Genomic DNA, 20814 nt, shown 5'->3' with positions numbered 1-20814 from the left:
CTGGGTCAGAGTAGCGCAACCTGACAACCACAGAAGAACTGGCCCACTACACAGCCATCACTAACCCTCCTGATAACCAGGCAGTTAGCATTGGAAATACACCTCCCTCATCAGTGGCTGCTTTAATCTATCACAGTTCTGATGGTGTGATAAATTTGTCAATGGACAAACAAATGCATATAAACCACAGGTTGGATTGAAACCCTGGACAGGGAATCTGGCTATCTCAGCTACAGGGAGGATAAAGGATGCAGTCACCTGAAATCAAGTGTGTTTACCTGAATCCCATCCTCATCAGTGTGGGTGTAAAATGAACTTCCATCTATTGTAGCTCCAATGATGCAATAGATATGTCAATGGACAGACAAATGTATAAACACCACTGGTTGGATTCTAATCCTGGACAGAGTGCCTGGCTTCCTCAGCAATGTGGAAGTGTTAAAATCCAACACATGGTGTATATACATGTGTCTGATCATCAACATATTTGTCACCCCACTGAAGCCATGATAGATTAAAGTCCAAGATGAGGTTGGGATGCAAGTATATACACATGACTTTAAGTGTCTGCATTTTCAAACCACCATGTGGCTGAAGTAGCAAAGCACCCTGTCCAGGGTTCGAATCTACCCTATAGTGTATAAACATTTGTCTGTCCATCGACATATTTGTCACACCATCAAAGCCATGATAGATTAATGTCCATGTTACAACCACTGACATGAAGTTGGGCTGCAAGTTTATGCACTTGACTTCAAGTGTCTGAATGGCCAAGGTAGACAGGAGCCCTGTCCAGGGTTGAATTCAACTGGTGGTCTGTCAAACAACATACTTGTCACATCATCAGAGCCACAACAGACTGAAGTCCATGTTACACCAAACAAGATGAGGTTGGGATGCAGGTGTATGCACTTGATTTTAAGCTTTCTGCATCTTTTAACCTCCGTGTTGCTGAAGCAGCCAGGCACCCTGTCCAAGGTTCAATTCTAACCCATGGTGTATGTATATAAATGAATTTCTGTCCATCAATGTATGTTTCACACCACAGGAGCTGCAACAGATTAAAGGCCATATTACACCTAATGAGATGAGGTTGGGATTCAGGTACAGGTTGTATCTCTCTAATTCAGCATTCTGTGGTCTGGCAACCCTCATGATCTGGCATGTTTTGAATCTGCAGCAATTAGTTTCTGGATCTGCCACTAGGGCAGCACTGTCAGCACGGCTACGGTGCCAAAATCTGTTTACACTGCAGCTGAGCTAATTAAAAGTTCTGTTAACTTCTCACATTTAGTTTCTTGCTGAAAATGAAAGCCAGAAAAGCTTAAAGTTTTGGGAAACTTTGGTTCAAAGGTGCCACAAGTACAGAAGTAAATAATGCACTTATAAAGAGGTTTAAGCTCCCACATAATGAAGGTGTAAGCATTTCTGGGGAGATACTTATCAAACAAGCCAAAGTTTTCAGTTTTTCATAGAGAACTAAAGCTAGACTGTGACTGTAAATTTTCATTAGGATGGTGACACAAGTTTATGCTGAGGCAAGGAATTTCAGTACACAGTATGTGCGGTGAAAAGCACAGTGCTGATGTGGAAGTTTGTAGTGTAAGGTCATATCAAATGAATCGATAAAAACTCCAATTCTCTATCAAACAACTAACAACAATACATACAGGGCAAGAGGGAGTGTATGAGCTGGCTGCCTGGTTGGGACTGACGCAGTGCAGGCTGGCTGCCTTGACGATAACAATAAAACAACAGTAGTAACAACAGTCAACCAAAGCCAACTACCAACCTATTCATTACATTAACTACTCGTCACAAAGCTGCAACAAAGTTTGAGGATGAATTTCCACAGTTTGTGGCAGTGGAAAACTTAGCCCCAGAACAAGTGTATAATGATGACGAATCTGCCCTGTACTGGTGTCATTTGTCATAAAAAACCCTTGCCCAAGATGTTGAGGAGTCTCCATTTGGGGGTACTTCTGATGTAATCTGATTTAACAATGAAAACCTTGTTTGGAAGCATTACTTGTATTATTTCCTCTTTTAAGTTCTGTTCTACCTTTGACAAAAGCTATATGTATGTGGATGAGCTGGCCAGACTAGGGGTCGGGCATATGTTTACATACGGGGTTCTCTTAGGGGTCAATTTCTGTTTTTCAGCATTTTCTGTAGTCTGGCAATGGCCAGGTCCCAAGGTTGCCGGATCAAAGAGTTCAACCAGTATGTAAACTTGGTGCGAAGTGTGTGCATGTAGCCGAGGTAGCTAGGCACCCTGTCCATGGTTTGAACCTGACTAGTGGCATATATACATTTGTCTGTCCATCAACATAATCCTTTATATCTTAAGTCATGCTATTCTCATCCTTATCTTGTTCCTTCTACTTCGACTTAAAGCATAAATTTCAGCTCTTTTGTACCTTTCTAATGCAACCTGGCTTTTGTGATTCCTGTTATCTCCTCTATGACATGTTTCTGGATTTCCCTGCCAGTTCTCATCTCCTATCAAACAATTCATTCATTAATTTTCATGTCCCCTTCTCTCTACTGAATCATGCTGGTAACTTCCTCACCACTACTTCACTAACAATTACAAAAACCTATTATGATATTGTTCAGTTCCCTTTTAAAGAATTCAGCCTCATTATCTGTTTCCTTGGAAGAGGTACTTATCTATTCATAGTTTCCTTCACTACACTGTCTTCTGGTATAGTTCTCTCCTTCTCTTCTGACAAATTTTCCATTACACATCCCATTTACAGGCCTTTACAAAGCAGAGTTCCACATGTACTTGTAATCAACTGTATGTGAAGACTAGACCCTGCCTTGATGATTGGTCTATGCCCCCAAATCCTAGTCAGCTCTATATGTTGGTAAAAAGTTTCTCTCATATACACTTGAGGCAGACCCTAGTTTATATAAAATCTAAATACATAAAATGTCCCTTTAGGTAACACCAGTGAGAGAAATGAACACATAGTGAAGCAATCATAGTGCTGATATCCTTTAAATATAGCAAAAATTTTTGTACTAATTCCTTTACCAATATGGTATACAGTCATTAATCTTTTCAACTTTTCTACTGAGAATGCAAATGGCCCTGAAGAAAGCCTTGTACATATCACTTAATATTCATAAAGAAATAATCTGCTCTCATCTAAAGCTCAACACATTTAAATAACAACAAGAGCCAACACTCATTCAACCGCATTATCCTATCACATAATCATAATCATACCAGTCCATAACCATACTACAGTTCAAGCGTTAGGAAACCAAGAGTTGATCCTATACAATATAAACTTACCTGGATATAACTTCAATGTCTGAGGATGTGGTTGTTTCAACTTCATCTCCAGAGCTGTGGCCTGAAGTATGGCCAGAGCCAACCTTGAGAGCATCAGACCTATAACATTTACAAAATGAGAGCATTCTAAAAATGTTATAATCAATGATATACAGAAATCCTTAAAGTAACTTGTCTGTCTGAGAGGACACATGTCATGATAATAACCTACTCAAGTGCAATGTCACCTCTTAGTAAAAATACAGTAAAATGAATAAAAAAAAATCTAATAAATGAGTTTTACAAAATTTTACACACAAGATAATTATTTCAAAGTTTAAATGCATAAGAGATGGTGAGGCACTGACCTAGCGTCTTTAGGCAATGGACAAAATTTGAATCAGAAACTACATTACAGTAAGCCTTTTCCCAGGAACAAGCCTGTGTGAATTCAATTAGTGAAATGTCAGGTTCACTAACTTCAGGTATAAATTATGGAAAACATTCAAAAGCATGGGCTTGACTTCCGATAAGCAATTATCTCTGTCCTACTTAACCCTGGCTATACCATACCATGCTAGCCCATGATGGCTCTAATGTATTATGCTAAAGGCTCCAGTCATGTACATAAGTAAATATCAAGGCCACCCTTTAATGAAATAAAGAAAGGTTAATGAAAGGGAAAAAGAAGAGGTATGAAAAAGTATTGATGAATTCTGAAGAAAGTGAAAAACCAGTCTTTTAAAATGTGCTAGGTTATAATTATTGGCAAAGGCATGAAAAGGTAGAGAGTGCCAAAGCTTTGAGGTGTTGGGAAAGAAACAGTTATCAAAATGGCCCATTCTTGAGTCACCAATGGCCACATTATGTTCAATGTTCATGTTCTAGAAATAAATAATAATAACAATAATGCTGTCAAAAGACAGTACCAGGGCATGTGAAATGTCTGAGGAAGACCATGGAAAGGTCTGTGAGGCCTGGATATGTATAAGGAGCTCTGGTTTTGATGCAATACACATGAGAGCTAGAGACTGACTGTGAACAAATGTGGCCATTTTGTCTGTTTTCCTGCTGCTACCTCGCTGAAGCAGGGTGCAGCGATGCTGTTTCCTATGGGGCAGATTAGCACCAGAAATGGATGAAAGCAAGCAAGTGTGAACATGTACATGTGTATATATGTATATTCTTTGTATGTGTATGTAAGTGTATGTATATGTACGTATATGTGTGTATGGCGATATGTATATGTATGTATATATGCATGTATGGGCGTTTAAATATTCTTTCTTTTCTTTCAAACTATTCGCCATTTCCCGCATTAGCGAGGTAGGGTTAAGAACAGAGGACTGGGCCTTTGAGGGAATACCCTCACCTGGCCCCCTTCTCTGTTCCTTCTTTTGGGGGAGGGGGCAAAAATCTTAGGAGCCTTGAAGAATGTTTGGAAGTCGAGAACATTATCTCCGAAAGCAAAAATGGCTATGTTTGAAGGAATAATAATGATAATGATGATAATAATAATAATTTCTTTTTTTTTTTTTTGCTTTGTCGCGGTCTCCCGCGTTTGCGAGGTAGTGCAAGGAAACAGACGAAAGAAATGGCCCAACCCACACCCATACACATGTATATACATACGTCCACACACGCAAATATACATACCTACACAGCTTTCCATGGTTTACCCCAGACGCTTCACATGCCTTGATTCAATCCACTGACAGCACGTCAACCCCGGTATACCACATCACTCCAATTCACTCTATTCCTTGCCCTCCTTTCACGTGAACCTCCTGCATGTTCAGGCCCCGATCACACAAAATCTTTTTCACTCCATCTTTCCACCTCCAATTTGGTCTCCCTCTTCTCCTCGTTCCCTCCACCTCCGACACATATATCCTCTTGGTCAATCTTTCCTCACTCATTCTCTCCATGTGCCCAAACCATTTCAAAACACCCTCTTCTGCTCTCTAACCACGCTCTTTTTATTTCCACACATCTCTCTTACCCTTACGTTACTTACTCGATCAAACCACCTCACACCACACATTGTCCTCAAACATCTCATTTCCAGCACATCCATCCTCTGCGCACAACTCTATCCATAGCCCATGCCTCGCAACCATACAACACTGTTGGAACCACTATTCCTTCAAACATACCCATTTTTGCTTTCCGAGATAATGTTCTTGACTTCCACACATTCTTCAAGGCTCCCAGAATTTTCGGCCCCTCCCCAACCCTATGATCCACTTCCGCTTCCATGGTTCCATCCACTGCCAGATCCACTCCCAGATATCTAAAACACTTCACTTCCTCCAGTTTTTCTCCATTCAAACTCACCTCCCAATTGACTTGACCCTCAACCCTACTGTACCTAATAACCTTGCTCTTATTCACATTTACTCTTAACTTTCTTCTTCCACACACTTTACCAAACTCAGTCACCAGCTTCTGCAGTTTCTCACATGAATCAGCCACCAGCGCTGTATCATCAGCGAACAACAACTGACTCACTTCCCAAGCTCTCTCATGCCCAACAGACTTCATACTTGCCCCTCTTTCCAAAACTCTTGCATTCACCTCCCTAACAACCCCATCCATAAACAAATTAAACAACCATGGAGACATCACACACCCCTGCCGCAAACCTACATTCACTGAGAACCAATCACTTTCCTCTCTTCCTACACGTACACATGCCTTACATCCTCGATAAAAACTTTTCACCGCTTCTAACAACTTGCCTCCCACACCATATATTCTTAATACCTTCCACAGAGCATCTCTATCAACTCTATCATATGCCTTCTCCAGATCCATAAATGCTACATACAAATCCATTTGCTTTTCTAAGTATTTCTCACATACATTCTTCAAAGCAAACACCTGATCCACACATCCTCTACCACTTCTGAAACCACACTGCTCTTCCCCAATCTGATGCTCTGTACATGCCTTCACCCTCTCAATCAATACCCTCCCATATAATTTACCAGGAATACTCAACAAACTTATACCTCTGTAATTTGAGCACTCACTCTTATCCCCTTTGCCTTTGTACAATGGCACTATGCATGCATTCCGCCAATCCTCAGGCACCTCACCATGAGTCATACATACATTAAATAACCTTACCAACCAGTCAACAATACAGTCACCCCCTTTTTTAATAAATTCCACTGCAATACCATCCAAACCTGCTGCCTTGCCGGCTTTCATCTTCCGCAAAGCTTTTACTACCTCTTCTAAGTAAGTAAGTAGGAGAGATGGCCAGAGAGCGTTATTGGATTACGTGTTAATTGACAGGCGTGCGAAAGAGAGACTTTTGGATGTTAATGTGCTGAGAGGTGCAACTGGAGGGATGTCTGATCATTATCTTGTGGAGGCTAAGGTGAAGATTTGTATGGGTTTTCAGAAAAGAAGAGTGAATGTTGGGGTGAAGAGGGTGGTGAGAGTAAGTGAGCTTGGGAAGGAGACTTGTGTGAGGAAGTACCAGGAGAGACTGAGTACAGAATGGAAAAAGGTGAGAACAATGGAAGTAAGGGGAGTGGGGGAGGAATGGGATGTATCTAGGGAATCAGTGATGGATTGCACAAAAGATGCTTGTGGCATGAGAAGAGTGGGAGGTGGGTTGATTAGAAAGGGTAGTGAGTGGTGGGATGAAGAAGTAAGAGTATTAGTGAAAGAGAAGAGAGAGGCATTTGGACGATTTTTGCAGGGAAAAAATGCAATTGAGTGGGAGATGTATAAAAGAAAGAGACAGGAGGTCAAGAGAAAGGTGCAAGAGGTGAAAAAAGGGCAAATGAGAGTTGGGGTGAGAGAGTATCATTAAATTTTAGGGAGAATAAAAAGATGTTCTGGAAGGAGGTAAATAAAGTGCGTAAGACAAGGGAGCAAATGGGAACTTCAGTGAAGGGCGCAAATGGGGAAGTGATAACAAGTAGTGGTGATGTAAGAAGGAGATGGAGTGAGTATTTTGAAGGTTTGTTGAATGTGTTTGATGATAGAGTGCCAGATATAGGGTGTTTTGGTCGAGGTGGTGTGCAAAGTGAGAGGGTTAGGGAAAATTATTTGGTAATAATAATAATAATAATAATAATAATAATAATAATAATAATAATGATAATAATAATAAAAATAATAAAATAATAATAATAATAATAATAATAATAATAATAATAAAATAATAATAATAATAATAATAATATATATGTGTCGGAGGTGGAGGGAACAAGGAGAAGTGGGAGACCAAATTGGAGGTGGAAAGATGGAGTGAAAAAGATTTCGTCTGATCGGGGCCTGAACATACAGGAGGGTGAAAGGAGGGCAAGGAACAGAGTGAATTGGATCGATGTGGTATACCGGGGTTGACGTGCTGTCAGTGGACTGAATCAGGGCATGTGAAGCGTCTGGGATAAACCATGGAAAGCCGTGTAGGTATGTATATTTGCGTGTGTGGACGTATGTATATACATGTGTATGGGGGTGGGTTGGGCGATTTCTTTCGTCTGTTTCCTTGCGCTACCTCGCAAACGCAGGACACAGCAGCAAAAAAAAAAAATATAATAATAATAACAATATGTTAGGGAGGTGAATGCAAGAGTTTTGGAAAGAGGGGCAAGTATGAAGTCTGTTGGGCATGAGAGAGCTTGGGAAGTGAGTCAGTTGTTGTTCGCTGATGATACAGCGCTGGTGGCTGATTCATGTGAGAAACTGCAGAAGCTGGTGACTGAGTTTGGAAAAGTGTGTGGAAGAAGAAAGTTAAGAGTAAATGTGAATAAGAGCAAGGTTATTAGGTACAGTAGGGTTGAGGGTCAAGTCAATTGGGAGGTGAGTTTGAATGGAGAAAAACTGGAGGAAGTGAAGTGTTTTAGATATCTGGGAGTGGATCTGGCAGCGGATGGAACCATGGAAGCGGAAGTGGATCATAGGGTGGGGGAGGGGGCGAAAATCCTGGGAGCCTTGAAGAATGTGTGGAAGTCGAGAACATTATCTCGGAAAGCAAAAATGGGTATGTTTGAAGGAATAGTGGTTCCAACAATGTTGTATGGTTGCGAGGCGTGGGCTATGGATAGAGTGGTGCGCAGGAGGATGGATGTGCTGGAAATGAGATGTTTGAGGACAATGTGTGGTGTGAGGTGGTTTGATCGAGTGAGTAACGTAAGGGTAAGAGAGATGTGTGGAAATAAAAAGAGCATGGTTGAGAGAGCAGAAGAGGGTGTTTTGAAGTGGTTTGGGCACATGGAGAGGATGAGTGAGGAAAGATTGACCAAGAGGATATATGTGTCGGAGGTGGAGGGAACAAGGAGAAGAGGGAGACCAAATTGGAGGTGGAAAGATGGAGTGAAAAAGATTTTGTGTGATCGGGGCCTGAACATGCAGGAGGGTGAAAGGAGGGCAAGGAATAGAGTGAATTGGAGCGATATGGTATACCGGGGTTGACGTCCTGTCAGTGGATTGAAGCAGGGCATGTGAAGTGTCTGGGGTAAACCATGGAAAGCTGTGTAGGTATGTATATTTGCGTGTGTGGACGTATGTATATACATGTGTATGGGGGGGGTTGGGCCATTTCTTTCGTCTGTTTCCTTGCGCTACCTCGCAAACGCGGGAGACAGCGACAAAGTATAAAAAAAAAAAAAATAAAAAAAATGTATATATATATATATGTATATTATCCCTGGGGATAGGGATGAAAGAATACTTCCCACGTATTCCTTGCGTGTCGTAGAAAGTGACTAGAGGGGACGGGAGCGGGGGGCCAGAAATCCTCCCCTCCTTGTATTAACTTTCTAAAATGGGAAACAGAAGGAGTCACGCGGGGAGTGCTCATCCTCCTCGAAGGCTCAGAGTGGGGTGCCTAAATGTGTGTGGATGTAACCAAGATGTGAAAAAAGGAGAGATAGGTAGTATGTTTGAGGAAAGGAACCTGGATGTTTTGGCTCTGAGTGAAACGAAGCTCAAGGGTAAAGGGGAAGAGTGGTTTGGGAATGTCTGGGGAGTAAAGTCAGGGGTTAGTGAGAGGACAAGAGCAAGGGAAGGAGTAGCAATACTCCTGAAACAGGAGTTGTGGGAGTATGTGATAGAATGTAAGAAAGTAAATTCTCGATTAATATGGGTAAAACTGAAAGTTGATGGAGAGAGGTGGGTGATTATTGGTGCATATGCACCTGGGCATGAGAAGAAAGATCATGAGAGGCAAGTGTTTTGGGAGCAGCTGAATGAGTGTGTTAGTGGTTTTGATGCACGAGACCGGGTTATAGTGATGGGTGATTTGAATGCAAAGGTGAGTAATGTGGCAGTTGAGGGAATAATTGGTATACATGGGGTGTTCAGTGTTGTAAATGGAAATGGTGAAGAGCTTGTAGATTTATGTGCTGAAAAAGGACTGATGATTGGGAATACCTGGTTTAAAAAGCGAGATATACATAAGTATACTTATGTAAGTAGGAGAGATGGCCAGAGAGCGTTATTGGATTACGTGTTAATTGACAGGCGTGCGAAAGAGAGACTTTTGGATGTTAATGTGCTGAGAGGTGCAACTGGAGGGATGTCTGATCATTATCTTGTGGAGGCTAAGGTGAAGATTTGTATGGGTTTTCAGAAAAGAAGAGTGAATGTTGGGGTGAAGAGGGTGGTGAGAGTAAGTGAGCTTGGGAAGGAGACCTGTGTGAGGAAGTACCAGGAGAGACTGAGTACAGAATGGAAAAAGGTGAGAACAATGGAAGTAAGGGGAGTGGGGGAGGAATGGGATGTATTTAGGGAATCAGTGATGGATTGTGCAAAAGATGCTTGTGGCATGAGAAGAGTGGGAGGTGGGTTGATTAGAAAGGGTAGTGAGTGGTGGGATGAAGAAGTAAGAGTATTAGTGAAAGAGAAGAGAGAGGCATTTGGACGATTTTTGCAGGGAAAAAATGCAATTGAGTGGGAGATGTATAAAAGAAAGAGACAGGAGGTCAAGAGAAAGGTGCAAGAGGTGAAAAAAGGGCAAATGAGAGTTGGGGTGAGAGAGTATCATTAAATTTTAGGGAGAATAAAAAGATGTTCTGGAAGGAGGTAAATAAAGTGCGTAAGACAAGGGAGCAAATGGGAACTTCAGTGAAGGGCGCAAATGGGGAGGTGATAACAAGTAGTGGTGATGTGAGAAGGAGATGGAGTGAGTATTTTGAAGGTTTGTTGAATGTGTTTGATGATAGAGTGCCAGATATAGGGTGTTTTGGTCGAGGTGGTGTGCAAAGTGAGAGGGTTAGGGAAAATGATTTGGTAAACAGAGAAGAGGTAGTGAAAGCTTTGCGGAAGATGAAAGCCGGCAAGGCAGCAGGTTTGGATGGTATTGCAGTGGAATTTATTAAAAAAGGGGTGACTGTATTGTTGACTGGTTGGTAAGGTTATTTAATGTATGTATGACTCATGGTGAGGTGCTTGAGGATTGGCGGAATGCGTGCATAGTGCCACTGTACAAAGGCAAAGGGGATAAGAGTGAGTGCTCAAATTACAGAGGTATAAGTTTGTTGAGTATTCCAGGTAAATTATATGGGAGGGTATTGATTGAGAGGGTGAAGGCATGTACAGAGCATCAGATTGGGGAAGAGCAGTGTGGTTTCAGAAGTGGTAGAGGATGTGTGGATCAGGTGTTTGCTTTGAAGAATGTATGTGAGAAATACTTAGAAAAGCAAATGGATTTGTATGTAGCATTTATGGATCTGGAGAAGGCATATGATAGAGTTGATAGAGATGCTCTGTGGAAGGTATTAAGAATATATGGTGTGGGAGGAAAGTTGTTAGAAGCAGTGAAAAGTTTTTATCGAGGATGTAGGGCATGTGTACGTGTAGGAAGAGAGGAAAGTGATTGGTTCTCAGTGAATGTAGGTTTGCGGCAGGGGTGTGTGATGTCTCCATGGTTGTTTAATTTGTTTATGGATGGGGTTGTTAGGGAGGTAAATGCAAGAGTTTTGGAAAGAGGGGCAAGTATGAAGTCTGTTGGGGATGAGAGAGCTTGGGAAGTGAGTCAGTTGTTGTTCGCTGATGATACAGCGCTGGTGGCTGATTCATGTGAGAAACTACAGAAGCTGGTGACTGAGTTTGGTAAAGTGTGTGGAAGAAGAAAGTTAAGAGTAAATGTGAATAAGAGCAAGGTTATTAGGTATAGTAGGGTTGAGGGTCAAGTCAACTGGGAGGTGAGTTTGAATGGAGAAAAACTGGAGGAAGTGAAGTGTTTTAGATATCTGGGAGTGGATCTGGCAGCGGATGGAACCATGGAAGCGGAAGTGGATCATAGGGTGGGGGAGGGGGCGAAAATTCTGGGGGCCTTGAAGAATGTGTGGAAGTCGAGAACATTATCTCGGAAAGCAAAAATGGGTATGTTTGAAGGAATAGTGGTTCCAACAATGTTGTATGGTTGCGAGGCGTGGGCTATGGATAGAGTTGTGCGCAGGAGGATGGATGTGCTGGAAATGAGATGTTTGAGGACAATGTGTGGTGTGAGGTGGTTTGATCGAGTGAGTAACGTAAGGGTAAGAGAGATGTGTGGAAATAAAAAGAGCGTGGTTGAGAGAGCAGAAGAGGGTGTTTTGAAGTGGTTTGGGCACATGGAGAGAATGAGTGAGGAAAGATTGACCAAGAGGATATATGCGTCGGAGGTGGAGGGAACGAGGAGAAGAGGGAGACCAAATTGGAGGTGGAAAGATGGAGTGAAAAAGATTTTGTGTGATCGGGGCCTGAACATGCAGGAGGGTGAAAGGAGGGCAAGGAATAGAGTGAATTGGAGCGATGTGGTATACCGGGGATGACGTGCTGTCAGTGGATTGAATCAAGGCATGTGAAGTGTCTGGGGTAAACCATGGAAAGCTGTGTAGGTATGTATATTTGCGTGTGTGGACGTATGTATATACATGTGTATGGGGGGTGTTGGGCCATTTCTTTCGTCTGTTTCCTTGCGCTACCTCGCAAACGCGGGAGACAGCGACAAAGTATAATAAAAAAAAAAATAATAACAATAATAATAATAATAATAACAACAATAATAATTATAAGGGAAACTATATGGGAGGGTATTGATTGAGAGGGTGAAGGCATGTACAGAGCATCAGATTGGGGAAGAGCAGTGTGGTTTCAGAAGTGGTAGAGGATGTGTGGATCACGAGTTTGCTTTGAAAAATGTATGTGAGAAATACTTAGAAAAGCAAATGGATTTGTATATAGCATTTATGGATCTGGAGAAGGCATATGATAGAGTTGATAGAGATGCTATGTGGAACGGTATTAAGAGTATATGGTGTGGGAGGCAAGTTGTCAGAAGCAGTGAAAAGTTTTTATTGAGGATGCAAGGCATGTGTACGTGTAGGAAGAAAGGAAAGTGATTGGTTCTCAGCGAATGTAGGTTTGCGGCAGGGGTGTATGGTGTCTCAAGGGTTGTTTGATTTGTTTATGGATGGGGTTGTTAGGGAGGTGAATGCAAGAGTTTTGGAGAGAGGGGCAAGTATGCAGTCTGTTGTGGATGAGAGAGCTTGGGAAGTGAGTCAATTGTTGTTTCCTGATGATACAGCGCTGAAGGCTGATTCATGCGAGAAACTGCAGAAGCTGGTGACTGAGTTTGCTAAAGTGTGTGAAAGAAGAAAGCTGAGAGTAAATGTGAATAAGAGTAAGGTTATTAGGTACAGTACGGTTGAGGGATAAGTCAATTGGGATGTAAGTTTGAATGGAGAAAAACTGGAGGAAGTGAAGTGTTTTAGATAACTGGGAGTGGATTTGGCAGCAGATGGAACCATGGAAGCGGAAGTGAATCATAGGGTGGTGGAGGGGGCGAAAGTTCCGGGAGCGATGAAAATAAGGGGAAGTCGAGAACATTATTTCGGAAAGCAAAAATGAGTATGTTTGAAGGAATAGTGGTTCCAACAATGTTATATGGTTGCGAGGTGTGGGCTATGGATAGAGTTGTGGAGAGGAGGGTGGATGTGCTGAAAATGAGATGTTTGAGGACAATATGTGGTGTGAGGTGGTTTGATCGAGTAAGTAATAATAGGGTAAGAGAGATGTGTGGTAATATAAAGAGTGTGGTTGAGAGAGCAGAAGAGGGTGTTTTGAAATGGTTTGGTCACATGGAGAGAATGAGTGAGGAAAGATTGACCATGAGGATATATGTGTCAGAGGTGGAGGGAACGAGGAGAAGTGGGAGACCAAAATGAAGGTGGAAAGATGGAGTGAAAAAGATTTTGAGTGATCGGGGCCTGAACATGCAGGAGGGTGAAAGGCATGCAAGGAACAGAGTGAGTTGGAACCATGTAGTATACCGGGGTCAACGTGCTGTCAATGGATTAAACCAGGGCATGTGAAGCGTCTGTGGTAAACCATGGAAAGTTCTGTGGGGACTGGATGTGGAAAGGGAGCTGTGGTTTCGGCGCATTATTACAAGACAGCTAGAGACTGAGTGTGAACAAATGTGGCCTTTGTTGTCTTTTCCTAGCGCTACCTCATGCACATGCGTGGCGAGGGAGTTGTTATTTCATGTGTGGCGGGATGGCGATGGGAATGAATAAAGGCAGACAGTACGAATTATGTACATGTGTATATATGTATATGTCTGTGTGTGTATATATTTGTATATGCTGAGATGTATAGGTATGTATATTTGTGTGTGTGGACATGTATGCATATACATGTGTATGTGGGTAGGTTGGGCCATTCTTTCATCTGTTTCCTTGCGCTACCTCGCTAACACAGGAGACAGCGACAAAGCAAAAGAAATAAATAAATATAACAATAATAATAATGAGTCATTTGGGAATGTCTTGGTGAGAGGATAAGAGCATAGGAAGGAGCATATGATAGAGTGTAAGAAAGCAAACTCTAGATTGATATGGGTAAAACGGAAAGTGGATGGAAAGAGAGAGGGGTGATTATTGGTGTCTATGCACCTGGGCATGAGAAGATAGATCGTTAGAGGCAAGTGTTTTGGGAGCAGCTGAGTGAGTGTGTTAGCAGCTTTGATGCACAAGACTGGGTTATAGTGATAGGTGATTGGAATGCAAAGGTGAGTAATGTGGCAATTGAGGTAATGCTGTACATGGGGTGTTCAGTGATGTAAATGGAAATAAGGAAGAGCTTGTAGATTTGTGTGCTCAAAAAGGACTGGTGCTTGGGTATACCTGGTTTTAAAAAGAGAGATAAACATAAGTATACACATGTAAGTAGGAGAGATGACCAGAGAGAATTATTAGATTACGTGTTAATTGTTAGGAGCGTGAAAGAGAGACTTTTGGATGTCGATGTACCGAGAGGGGTAAGTGGAGGGATGTCTGACCATTATCTTGCGGAGGCAAAGGTAAAGATTTGTAGAGGTTTTCAGAAAAGAAGAGAGAATGTTGGGATGAAGAGAGTGGTGAGAGTAAGTGAGATTGGAAAGGAGACTTGTCTGAGGAAGTACCAGGAGAGATTGAGTTCAGAATGGAAAAAGGTGAGAGCAAGTGGGGGAGGAATGGGATGTATTAAGGGAAGCAGTGATGGCTTGTGCAAAAAATTCCTGTTGCATGAAAAAGGTGGAAGTGGGCAGATTACAAAGGGCAGTGAGTGGTGGGATGAAGAAGTAAGATTGTTAGTGAAAGAGAAGAGAGAGGCATTTGGACGATTTTTGCGAAGAAATAGTGCAAATGACTGGGAGATGTATAAAAGAAGCAGGCAGGAGGTCAAGAGAAAGATGCAAGTGGTGAAAAAGAGGGCTACTGAGAGTTGGTGTGAGAGAGCATCATTAAATTTTAGGGAGAATAAAAAGATGTTTTGGAAGGAGGTAAAGAAAGTGCATAAGACAAGAGAACAAATGGGAACACTGGTGAAGGGAGCTAATGGGGAGGTAATAACAAGTAGTGATGAAGTGAGAAGGAGATGGAGTGAGTATTTTGAAGATTTGTTGAATGTGTTTGATGACAGAGTGGCAGATACAGGATGTTTTGATTGAAGTGGTGTGAGAAGTGAAAGGGTCAGGGAGAATGGTTTGGCAAGAGAAGAGGTTGTGAAACCTATGCGGAAGAAGAAAGCCAGCAAGGCGGCGGGTTTGGATGGTATTTCAGTGGAATTTATTAAAAAAGGGGGTGACTGTATTGTTGACTGGTTGGTAAGGATATTCAAAATATGTATGGTCTGAGGATTGGCAGAATGCATGCATAGTGCCACTGTACAAAGGCAAAGGGTATAAAGGTGAGTAATCAAGTTACAGTGGTATAAGTTTGTTGAGTATTCCTGGTAAATTATATGGCAGGGTATTGATTGAGAGGGTGAAGGCATGTACAGAGCATCAGACTGGGGAAGAGCAGTGTGGTTTCAGAAGTGGTAGAGGATGTGTGGATCAAGTGTTTGCTTTGAGGAATGTACATGAGAAATACTTAGAAAAAGAAATGGATTTGTTTGTAGCATTTATGGATCTGGAGAAGGCATAGATAGAATTCATAGAGGAGCATTATGGAAGGCATTAAGAGTTCATGGTGTGGGAGGTTAGTTGTTAGAAGCAGTGAAAAGTTTTGATCAAGGATGTAAGGCATGTGTGTAAGTAGAAAGAGAGGAAAGTGACTGTTTCCCAGTGAATGTCGGTTTGCAGCAGGGGTGCATGATGTCTCCATGGTTGTTTATTTTGTTTATGGATGGGGTTGTTAAGGAGGTGAATGTAAGAGTTTTGGAGAGAGGGGCAAGTCTGTTGTGGATGAGAGGGCTTGGGAAGTGAGTCAGTTGTTGTTTGCTGGTGATGCAGCGCTGGTGGCTGATTTGGATAAGAAACTGCAGAAGCTGGTGACTGAGTTTAGTAAAGTGTGTGAAAAAAGAAAGCTGAGAGTAAATGTGAATAAGAGCAAGTTAATTATTAGGTACAGTAGGGTTGAGGGACAAGTCAACTGGGCGGTAAGTTTGAATGGAGAAAAACTGGTGGAAGTGAAGTGTTTTAGATATATTAAAGTGGATTTAGCAGCGAATGGAACCATGGAAGTGGAAGTGAGTCAAAGGGTGGGGGAGGGGGCGAAGGTTCTCGGAGCACTGAAGAATGTGTGGAAGGTAAGAATATTATCTTGAACAGCAAAAATTGGTATGTTTGAAGGAAAAGTGGTTCCAACAATGTTATATTACTGCAAGGCATGGGTTATAGATAGGGCTGTGCAGAGGAGGGTGGATGTGTTGGAAATGAGATGTTTGAGAACAATATCTGGTGTGAGGTGGTTTGATCAAGTATGTAATGAAAGGGTAAGAGAGATGTGTGGTAATAAAAAGAATGTGGTTGAGAGAGCAGAAGAGGGTGTATTGAAATGGTTTGGTCACATGGAGAGAATGAGTGAGGAAAGATTGACAATGACAATATGTGTCAGATGTAGAGGGAATGAGAAGTGGGAGACCAAATTAAAGGTGGAAGGATGGAGTGAAAAAGATTTTGAGCAATCGGGACCTGAACATATAAGAGGATGAATTGGAACTATGTGGTATACTGGGGTCGACATGCTGTCAATGGATTGAACCAGGGCATTTGAAGCGTCTGGGGTAAACCATGGAAAGTTTTGTGGAGCCTGGATGTGGAAAGGGAGCTGTGGTTTTGGTGCATTACACATGACAGCCAGAGACTGAGTGTGAATGAATGTGGCCTTTGTTTTCTTTTCCTAGTGCTACCTCACGTGAGCACGGGAGGAGGGGGGGGAGCCATTTCATGTGTCGCGGGATGGTGATGGGAATGGATGAAGGCAGCAAGTATGAATATGTACATGCGTATATATGTATATGTCTGTGTATGTCTTTCTTTCTTTCATACTATTCGACATTTCCCGCGTTAGCAAGGTAGCGTTAAGAACAGAGGACTGGGCCTCCGATGGGAATATCCTCACCTGGCCTCGTTCTCTGTTCCTTCTTTTGGAAAATTAAAAAAAAAAACAAGAGGGGAGGATTTCCAGCCCCCCGCTCCCTCCCCTTTTAGTCGCCTTCTACGACACGCAGGGAATATGTGGGAAGTATTCTTTCCCCCCATCCCCAGGGATATGTATGTATATGTATGTATACTTTGAAACGTATAGGTATGTATATGTGCATGTGTGGGCGTTTATGCATATACATGAGGGTGGGTTGGGCCATTCTTTCATCTGTTCCCTTGCATTAACTTGCTAATGCGGGAGACAGCAACAAAGTATAATAGTAAAAAAATATACTTTAGATCAAAGTAATTTTAAGGTTACAGAAGACTTTCCATTTTCAATATGATGGACAGACCTGGTTAAGTCATGAATAACAGTACCTTATGGTATATCATCTGACATTAAAATTGATGAATGATGATCTTTTTTTAAATCATAAGTTTTAATACAACAAATGTAATACACAGCATGGTCTTGAAGTCAAAGTTCCCATCAAAATCATAATGGCCGGCATCACTGTGCTCCTGAAACCATACTGTTCTTCCCTAACCTGAAGCTCTGTGTATGCCATGAACTTCTCAATCACCACTCTCCCATAAAACTTGTCAGGTGCTTTCAACAAACTTATACCTCTGTAATTCAAATACTCACTTTTCTTCCCCTTGCCTTTAAACAAAATAAAATACAGCCAATCCACTAATCCTCAGGCACCTTATCATGACCCATACATAAACTGAAAATTCTTAAAAAATTCAACTGCAATCTCATTCACTTCAGTTGCTTTACTACACTTCACCTTCTCTTTACTCCAAACTAATTACCATGAGTCTAACTTTCCGTTATCCACATCCAAAACATTCTGCATCTGTCATCATGTCATCAAACACATTCAAACAATCCCTTAAAACCCTCACTCATCCTCTTAACATTTCAACATTTGCCCCCTTCACTGATGCTCACACTTGTTCTCTTGTTTTTCTCATGCTATTAACCTCCTTACTAAACATTTCATTATTCTCCTTTAAGTTTGCTGATACTTGCTCACCCCAACTCTTATCAGCCATATTTTCAAGCTCCTGCAGCTTCCTTCTGACCTCCTTCCAGTTTCATCTGTACATCTCCCAATAACTAGCATTCCTATTCACATGTACAGTGCCAGTGCATAAGGGCAAGGAGAACAAAAGTGAATGTTTTAATTAAAGTTTGTGGACTGTACCAGGTAAGGTGTACAGAAGAGTGCTAACTAAAAGGATGGTGGCAAGTAAAGAGCACAGACAACAATGATGAATATAAAGTGGTGACAAATAGCTCAGCAGTAGAGCTAAAAATGAGCCAAGGGGAAGCACATATCTGTCAACCCCTAAATAAAAGGTGTAAAACAAGGACATCCCCTAAACAAAAGGTGTAAAATATGGACAAGGAAGGGAGATGAAAGTTCTTGGATTCAGGCTGATGAAATGAGCGATTTGAAAGATGAATGCAGTGTTAGCATATGAGATAATTGAAGGTGTGTTGTATGTATGTGTGATATTCGAGAAGAAAAAAAGAAGTGTGTGATGTCTCAGAGCAGATTATGATGATTATCTGTATGTAACTGGTTTAGTTAATGAAAGGTATACATGATAATAAACTGGTAACGAAAATTCACATTAGTGAGACAAAGGAAACAGGTTAAGGATAAGTCAGCCAGCATCTTGATTAGGGGAAATGAGAGAATATTCATGCACTGGAAGGAAGATCCAGCATAATTTAGAGGTGATGGAGCATGCTGGGACAGCCTGAAAACTTTTCTGCCATAGCCATCCTTACAAAGGGCAGTTCACGAGGGGAATGTTGTGAGAGACATATGAATATAATTGACAGATTACCGTTCTGAAGATGAAGGTGAGTGCTCCCTCTCTGGTGGGGAAGATGCTCCACTGGCGGCTTCCTCATCACCAATTGCTTCCTCAAGTAGACAGCGTACAACTGATCCACCTGAGCTAGTCATTTTACTCTCTTGCATTTCACCTCCCTGTTGCTCATACTCACTCACACGTGAAGTGCTCCTAATAACAGAAGAAAATGAACATATTACAATCAACAGGCTACTGAAGACTAGTTACAGCCCCTTCTTATACATGAATAATTATGAAATGCTAATCTGTAACAGTGCAATAACCAACAATGCAGGTACGTGAATGTACTTTCTTCTAAGATGGTTGTGAAACAAGGAAAAGGGAAACATTAATCAAGAGAAAATCCAGGAGATAAACCTGTATGAAGTAAATAAAAAGCTTAAAAGGTTAAGCATTTGAGCCCCATACATACATACAATGTTCACATAATCGATTTCTTTTCATACTTATTTGCCATCTTCTGTGTTTGAAAGGTAGCTCCAGGAACAGAAAAAGACATAGCCTCATTCACTACCATCCACACTCTGTCATGTATAATGCACAGAAACCAGAATACACTAGTTGTCCAATGTACCACATTGCTATTATTTGTTCTATCCTTTGCATACTTCACACCCTCATGAACACTCAGAGAATCTTTCACTTTATCCTTACACCTCCTCCTTGGTTTCCCAATGGAATTAAGAATAAAATGTACTTAACAGGGGTGAATGGAAACATAAAGGACACCACAAAGGAGCACATGATGAGAAACTGTCATCAAGAGATTCAGTGGATGTAATGCCCCTCTGCTACACACTACAAATGCTGCATACTTACAGAATGCAGAAACAATATCCATAAACACTTGAATTTATGGGTAACTCTGTCATATGGAGTCTATCTACTTTATTGCTGAGTTGCTCATGCACAACCTTTTGTTTTTTTTTTTTTTTTTTTTTTTTTTATACTTTGTCGCTGTCTCCCGCGTTTGCGAGGTAGCGCAAGGAAACAGACGAAAGAAATGGCCCCCCCCCCCCCCATACACATGTACATACACACATCCAGACACGCAAATATACATACCTACACAGCTTTCCATGGTTTACCCCAGACGCTTCACATGCCTTGCTTCAATCCACTGACAGCACGTCAACCCCTGTATACCACATGACTCCAATTCACTCTATTTCTTGCCTTTTGTGTTCCAACATAATGGTTTCTTTCTTAAATTCACATTCATCCTCTCTTATCTTTCTGCCTTATCCTTGGTCATCCCCTGCATTAATAAATATCCACATCATCCAGTGCAAATAAATTCTTCAAAAAATTTCTTCCAGATATCTACACCAACTCAGTTTTCCAACACTTACTTTTTCAACTAATCTCTTCAACATCACACAACTCGCTTTGACTTTATTAACCTCTATCCACTTATTTTCACTTCATATTGATAAATCAAAATCTCAAAATTCAGTAAGCCAGTTATGGAAGGATATGAAATCATTATCAAAAACTGTATGGCACAATATCTCAAGTCTCCTTCAAAAGACTTTAAAAAGAAACTGAAAGTAAACATAATAAATCCCCCATTAATTTCCAATAACTGTAAAAGAAATTTCAAAAGCATCATTAGACACAGATAAGGAGGTTCAAGTTGAAGAGGAAAAAAAGGAGGGATGGAAAAGAAAAAAGAGGAAAGACAAAGCCCTACAAACATTTGACAGACTTTGCTATAATCTAACACCCCACTACTTCAGACAGAATACATGAGGATTCTCTTCCT

At 41.4% G+C, this 20814-nt stretch overlaps 1 protein-coding gene across 2 annotated transcripts in view; it reads right to left on the bottom strand.

Moving 5' to 3' along the window:
* LOC139757124 (uncharacterized) overlaps window positions 1-20814 on the bottom strand; it is a 459373-nt gene that overhangs the window by 271875 nt on the left and 166684 nt on the right. For both annotated transcript variants that reach the window (XM_071677224.1, XM_071677223.1), the window contains exons 9-10: window positions 19020-19199; window positions 3308-3406 (exon numbers count right to left, since the gene is read on the bottom strand). In XM_071677224.1, coding sequence (XP_071533325.1) covers window positions 3308-3406; window positions 19020-19199 — 279 coding nt within the window. The remainder of the gene's footprint in view (window positions 1-3307; window positions 3407-19019; window positions 19200-20814) is intronic.

This window comes from Panulirus ornatus, chromosome 24 (genome assembly GCF_036320965.1).
Source record: "Panulirus ornatus isolate Po-2019 chromosome 24, ASM3632096v1, whole genome shotgun sequence".
Taxonomy (NCBI): Eukaryota; Metazoa; Arthropoda; class Malacostraca; order Decapoda; family Palinuridae; genus Panulirus; species Panulirus ornatus.
Note: the sequence above shows the minus strand (reverse complement) of the source record. Positions and strands in the feature narration are given on the sequence as shown.